General features: G+C 41.7%; 1 protein-coding gene across 2 annotated transcripts in view; it reads left to right on the forward strand.

The window, feature by feature from the left end:
* UBE2W (ubiquitin conjugating enzyme E2 W) overlaps positions 1-4,890 on the forward strand; it is a 219,518-nt gene extending 214,628 nt beyond the window's left edge. For both annotated transcript variants that reach the window (XM_085605426.1, XM_085605425.1), the window contains exon 6: positions 3,751-4,890. In XM_085605426.1, the coding sequence (XP_085461552.1) occupies positions 3,751-3,764 (14 nt within the window). In that variant the 3' untranslated portion in view covers positions 3,765-4,890. The remainder of the gene's footprint in view (positions 1-3,750) is intronic.
* Positions 4,891-7,113: the final 2,223 nt, after the last annotated feature.

A 7,113-nucleotide genomic window follows, 5' to 3' on the forward strand; every position in this document is an offset into this window, starting at 1 on the left:
AAAAGAGACCATTCCAAGAAGGCTGTCCACCAACCTGTTGGAGAACACGGTAATAACAGTAGGCCGAGTCAGCGACTGGGGTATCCACCAAGTGAAGCCTCTGATACGCAGAGATCAGGCGATTAGTGACAGATGGTTTGGTAAAGCACTAGCCTACTCCCGGTTGACCGGACTTGCTGAGCGAGAACTACATAGGCGCCAATAGTCCTGGTGTCAATTGACTTCCGTTTTGCCTTCAATGAGATGTAACTTCCTCATGTCTGGCTCTACACTGTTCTTTGCCTCCGGGGGTGCTGAAACAGTTATCCGTTTGACTTTTTTGATAAATATCGCTTATTGTGACTGATTCGTATACTGTGGGGTCGAATTCAGGGGTTGCAAGGATTTTCATAAATTATTGACCCAGGGAGTGGGGTTGGATCACGTTCCCAATACTGTTTAGGGTGGGCGATAGGCACTCTGCAAGTTTGGGGTGGCGGGTGGTTTTGTGCCCGTCGTACAGGGAGGCAGGGTGGGTAGGTGGGAGTTGGGGGGTACGTTTTGACTAGCTTAGCTTTTGTTTGGACATGATTACGCTTGTTTTTCTTTTCATTGTAGAGTCATGTTATTTTTTACACCAATTTTTCTCTTTACTGCTTCAAGTGACCACGGTCATGTTTGTAACGCCTTACCAATGGGAACATGGGAAGTCCGTAGGGCCACACTTACTAGGTTACCCACATTTCCACATACACAGTCCACCATGTTGTCAGGATGTAGACCCCTGCACATTTTCCGCTCTCGCTCCGTGTGCATTGATCTATACTTTGATTATTGGCTATACACTGTACCCCTATGATTCAGGCGTGTGAATCTATGAAAGCTCCAATACTGGAGAACTACAGTTACAGGTAAGTAACTTGTTTTCTTATAGGACCCCACCGTCCAAATCGATGCCATAACTGTGTATGTCCTGTGCCCAACTACGGTAACAGTCTCTTTTGGTAACTCCTGTACTCATCTACCGCTGTAAACGTCCTCGTTTTTAATTACTATAACTTCAACCCACTGTAACCAATGTATCCTGCTTTTTGTAAAGCGCTCTGATGCCTTCCGGTCATGTCCGCGCTATATAAAATGGTAAATAAATAAAACGCATTTTGAGACTTCAAAGTAAAAATAATAAAAGGGAAACTGACCGAGTAGGTGGCATTGGAATGCCAATGTGGAAAAGATACATGGAAAAATCACTGGGTGAAATCCATATTACTCTGAATATCACAGAGAAGGTTGCAACCAGAGATCAATTTAGGAGAGGATGTTAGGGAAATGTATGCTGTATCCTTATTAAACAAGTCTTAGCTATCAATACATTCATGTCAGTCAGGTGAAAGTTCCGGTGCGGTTACCATTTGGCTACACAGTCTAGTATAGTTTCAGTAGCTCGAATCTATAATTGGAATTTCAGTCAGAACAAAACAGGTTATTCAGAAAAATATTATTTGTGCAAGATCAATAACTCATAGAGATATCTTAATTGTGTGGCTCAAAAAGAGGGCATCGGAATATGAGGGATGGCTCTGAAATGAGTTAATGTTCCAAAGATCAAAAAATCTGAATTGAGAATGTACCACAGTACTGGACTTTTGGTTCTGTTGGACAGGATGAGACCGTGGACCATTGGGTTATGCGGATTTGAACGCAGTGCTTTTGCATTCAAATTTTGAATTATATTGAATATTCATTGTGTTTTTCATTTAGGTTATTAATTATTTGTAACTTCCAAGTGATGGCTTAATATGATGCTTTTGCAATTAGTGTCTCCTATATCATGCATTCGTTTTTAGCATCATGTGCAGTTGGTGCTTGTGGATAGATGAGTGTGTATAGATCTACATGTAAGTTACTGAATGCCAGAGTTTCGAAAATTACATTAATTATTACGTAAGTGAGCACCATTGGATGAGCAGGTTGAACCCAATCTTTCAGAACGGATTTCTCAAATAACCATGGTTATTGGAGTAGCTATTATTGTAGTGGATTTTTAAAGAGTGACAATTTATCACAGTTTTACTAATGCTAAACACGAAGTGTGCTTGAAAGCCTGTTTTAATGAACTGTACTGAAGCTCTTGACCTGTAAAAATATAAACATTCAAATTTCTTTTGTGGGTGAAGTGTATTTAACCCCTTCCCTGCTCATGACGGAGCCGCTCCGTCATGAGCCACGGTTGCCGTGTGCTCATGACGGAACGGTTCCGTCATGTCACGGCCGTTGGCGGCCGCTCCGCCTACGCGGCGCTGTTTCCCCGCCTGTGCGGGGGGACAACGCAAATGGGCGGAGTCATGACAGAACCGTTCCGTCATGAGCACAGCTCAACCGTGGCTCATGACGGAGCGGCTCCGTCATGAGCACAGCGCCACCGCGCTGCCCCCCGGCACCCCTCAGCGCTGCGGCGGAATTCCCGCCGCAGCGAAAGGGTTAAAATGCAGGCTAGGATGACGGAGATGCTGTGCCTTTCTTAATATTCAGACAGAGCCGATTTTATCATATGTATGCTTAGACAAGTGGTAACATAGGCATTAGTTAGGTTTAGATCAATTTTGATCATACTTGTCAAAATAAATGTTTGTAGTTGATTGGGTTTCTAAATGGCTTTGTGCAGTAGCTAAATAAAAGAGCTTTATTTTAATTGAGGGCAATTCATTACTACTGGGCAGAGTGAGTAAATATTTCAGAAATGTGCTCTGGCCAAGAAGGCTCCTGCCTTCACATTCTTTGGGAATGCCAAAAGGTACAGAACGATATTGGCAGAACTGGAGAAAGTTGTGGCACAAGTGGCAGAACAGTCAATATAATCAACTACCAAATGTTTGTACTAAAGATATATTGGGCTGAGAAAGCACCTAAATACTTGAAACTATCGCTATCAAGAAGTCTGGCAGTGGGAAAGTTCAACATTGCTAGGCGATGGGAGACCGGGGTACTGTCAAATATAACCTAAAGGTAACCAGACATAAACTGGTGTATGCTGGTAGACAAGGGGGTCTATGAGGGGAGGGCTACCCCAAGAAATGGGTGAAATATAGACTGCATGGAGGTCCTATCTGAGGTCATAGTGAGATTCACAGAGACCACCAAGCCCTTGTTTTCACTGTGCCCTAGTCAAGGGAGTTTGGGAGAAGGGAGGGGACAGGGAGCTCTGTTTACATTCTCCCGTAGGGAAGGGAAAGATGTACTAATGTTGAATAACACAGTAATGTTGGTGACTAATTGTTAACTAAAAAAAACCAATAAAAATGTTCACTAAAAAAATATATCTGTGATGCACTGAAAGTAATATATGCCCAAGTGATGTATGTTCATTTGCCCATGATTGAATGGAACACCTGGCTGGTAGTGCCTTATTTTAACAATTGTACTCTCGTAATGTGCCTACTGGAGATTCACTCCTAGTTCGCATCACATTTTGCAATGTTGTGTTTACTTTCTCTTTTTCAAAAAGTTAAATCTCTATCTGAGCAGAAATCTTATGTGTTGTGGACTCTACTCCACAGTGGGAAATTTCAGATTAACCCTTGATGGCAGGTGCCCTGGATGCAAGTTGCTATATAATGGTGGATACAGGGAGATGTCGTGAAATATGTTCTTTACTTAAACAAGTGGAATGACTTGATAATATAAAATAATGAACTACATTATCATGAATGTTTAATAATTTCCTGGTAATATTTTAACATAAACCAATTTTTCTCTTTTTATTTGTTTTAGATGACACATGTTGATGCCATCAGTGATGCTCTTAACAGAAAATAGTCCTACTGAATTACAGTGCACTTTGATCATTCAGTCTTTGAACTTTAACCTTGACTGGAAGTGACTTAAAGAAATGAAGACTTCTTCCTTTTTACTGCATTTTTACTAGTGTGCATTGTGGGCGCATGCTGATTGCTGGCTCACTCCATGCAATGGATATGTTTTTATTAGTGCTTCTGTATTGATGCAGGTGAGGGAGGGAAAATTGTCAAGAATTATTTTTTGTTTGTTTTAGCTTCGAAGAGCTCTATGGTCCTCATGTATTGTGCAATAACAAAATTAATGCATGAAGGAACCTAGCGATGGACTATGAAATGCGTTGGTACTATGAACGTAAGATCCAGCACTGCATTGGAAGTCCTTCTAGTCCTTATGCTTTGGGATTCTATGCACTGTGATCTTGAAGTTTGGAGCATGAGGAAACATGCTTGGCTAAATGATTGTAAGACAAGATTGTTGCATATTTATTGAAATATTTCTGAATGTCCTAACTTCTTGACACTGAAGGTTTTTCGGGCAACATTGGCAGATGGGTACAGTATCTTATCCCTGTGGTGGATTATAGATACATTTGTGTATAGCTGCTATTCTTACCTCTGAGGTAGTAATATATAATTTAGGATATACATGAATAAATCAAGATTTTATATCAGAGAGGTGGGAAAACCAAGAGTAATGCAATGGTTTGCAGCGGTCTTTTAACTTTTGTACATATTAGATTTCTGTTTCAGGTAGGTCTAAAATTGTTACTTTGCTAGCCATCAGCATGAGCCCTACTGCCTATACTGTATCTCAGTTATTTATGTTTGAAAGAAATCTTAATTTTTTTTCTTTTACTGTTATTGGTTTGTTTCTATTGTCGTATCTCATGTTGAATACAGAAATATTTTGATTGGAAAGCCTCGTCTAAAGATATTTTCTTGTATATTCTCTCTCCCCTAAAGCATTAAAGGCGTTATCTTGTCTTTTAATCTTGTATAAAGGAGAACAAAGAGAAACACTTTTTGACAGAGAATTAATGTTTTGGCAAAAAAGCGTGAAGCGTTTATTTTACACTTCTATTTAAATAAAAGTATACAATGAATATTTTCCTAAGCTGCTTGTCCCAAGTCATTGTAGTTGCCATTGAGGATTTATGATTTTTAGGGGTTGTTAAAGGAACAGAAGACCAAAATGAAGTCTATTCTTATGCTATGTTTTTTCCACATGTTTTCCCTACATGTTTTCCCTTTCTTCAAGATGTCCTTTTGTTGGTTCATCTGTTACTATCTCATCATTTTATATCCCCCGCATTGTGTAGGAGTCAGAATGATGAAAAAAGTACCATGTTTTAATGACTGTAGCATCCTCTTTATTCAAGAGACCCTTCCCACATTAAAAAAACACCTGGGTTGGGGAATGTGCAATGAGGGGATAGTGGGGAGTGGTAGTTTCTTCCAGAGATGGAAAATACTGACTTTAGATTTTGTTTGAAGTGCTGTCAAAGACATACCCTACCCACGGACCACAACTTGTAAGGGTATATGATGTGCAAGGATTTCCTTGAAGTCTAAAAGGTCTAAAAGTTCGGGCGAAACAAAGGTGAGCACTTTACTCTATGATACAATCCAAGTCCGGCTCCCTTAAGGGTCTTGGGTTGTAGAATCGCAGAAAGGTGCTTGAAGAACTGGATGTGGGCAGCGGGAAGGGTCAGATGCAGAGGAGACCTAATACCTATGTGTGAAAGACGGTGGTGAAAAAGACAGCAAAGGACACGAAGCAGACTGCTACAGATTTGCAGTGAAACCAAGCCAAAAAGCTCAGTCCACTAGCAATTGAAAGAAGGATAAAACCATGTGAGCCTCTCAAATCGAAACTGACACCATAGAGGGCAAACCTTCAGACTGACTCAACTTTGAAAAGAGATCAAGCTCAGAGGAAGGTAAAGGAGTAGAAAGGTATAGGAGTAGAAAGGTATAGACCGCTCGACCCAGAAAAGAAAACTCCCTCAAAGCCAAACAACCTGTATTTGACTTTCAGATAGATACTTCTATCCACAGATTTCTCATCTCTTCACTATTCCCAATGTGTCAAAATGGATCTCAAAACTTTTACACAGCAGTACCACTGTGCGTCAGGTGGCATCATACCACTCTGCACCATCATTGTTCAATTTGCAAGTGACTGGTGGAGCTTAATATAAGCCCATCTGTGCTTACAAGTTTCCTTCTTTCCTCTCCTCTAGACGCAGATCCGGAGCTGCTTCTTGGTCTTTTGACCAATCTTTTATTTTTTGTTTTTTTTGTTTTTATAAATTATCCACTGGACAAGGGAAAATTTCACCCCTTAAAACAACAGGGTCTAAACCATGTGGGTGCAGTTGCAAACGGCTGCCTTTGTGAGACCCTCACAAAGTAGGTTTGTGGTGCCTGGGGTCAGACCCCTACTCCAAAGCCTGTGACGACTGGGCCCAAATTAACCCAAAGGCCGCACAGGAGTGTGATGCCAAGCTTTAAGTTGCCAAATAGAAGAAGACTCCACTGCGCTATGGGTCAAAGTTGAAAGGAAGGTTCAGTTTCTGCGACAGATCATAGTCTTGGTTGAAGTGTATGCCCAAAAAACCATAAGAAGTCAAAGCGGAAATCTGCCCTTCCTGCCACACCAGACTAAAAAGAGAGCACGAGGGAAACAACATGCCTCCCATTTTCACTTCCGATCTCAGAGCAGATTCAGAGCTTGGTCCAGGCATACCCTGAATTCCAGGTCCGCTGCCAATGTTGAAGTAAGCGGAGACCTTTAGAGAGGCCATGCTGCATGTATTTGGCACTTTACCACCTTCCTTTTGCATGTGTTTTGGCCCCAAAGGTCCAGAGGTGTCTACCGCCGGACTCCGCTGGCATGTACAAACTAATTGCTGTCTGTGCCCCATGGACCGGCATAGAGTTTAGCACCAGCTGCAATGCAAACTTAAGTACTGGTGTCATCCCTTGCACTGGTCCATTCTGCATTGACGCCTAGGACACCAGAGCAGGATATGCTGTATATAGTGCTATAGGACTCAAAGCAGAATCCACCTCGGCTATGCTCTCCCCCGGCTCAAAAACCACATGCAGCCTTTGGACATTTCGGATTCTGATACTTTTCGCATAGCACATGGTAGGGCCCAGACGATACATACTTTTTATGGAATGGATTCAGACAATGATACCGCAGTATGTTCAGAAAAACGATGACCCGAAGCACACCCTCTCCTTTTATCCGTAGAGTTCCTTTTAACCCCTTCGACGCCCATGACGGAACGGTTCCGTCATGAGCGTCGGTTGAGCTGTGCTCATGACG

Source organism: Triturus cristatus, chromosome 5_1 (assembly GCF_964204655.1).
Source record: "Triturus cristatus chromosome 5_1, aTriCri1.1, whole genome shotgun sequence".
In the NCBI taxonomy this organism is placed as follows: domain Eukaryota; kingdom Metazoa; phylum Chordata; class Amphibia; order Caudata; family Salamandridae; genus Triturus; species Triturus cristatus.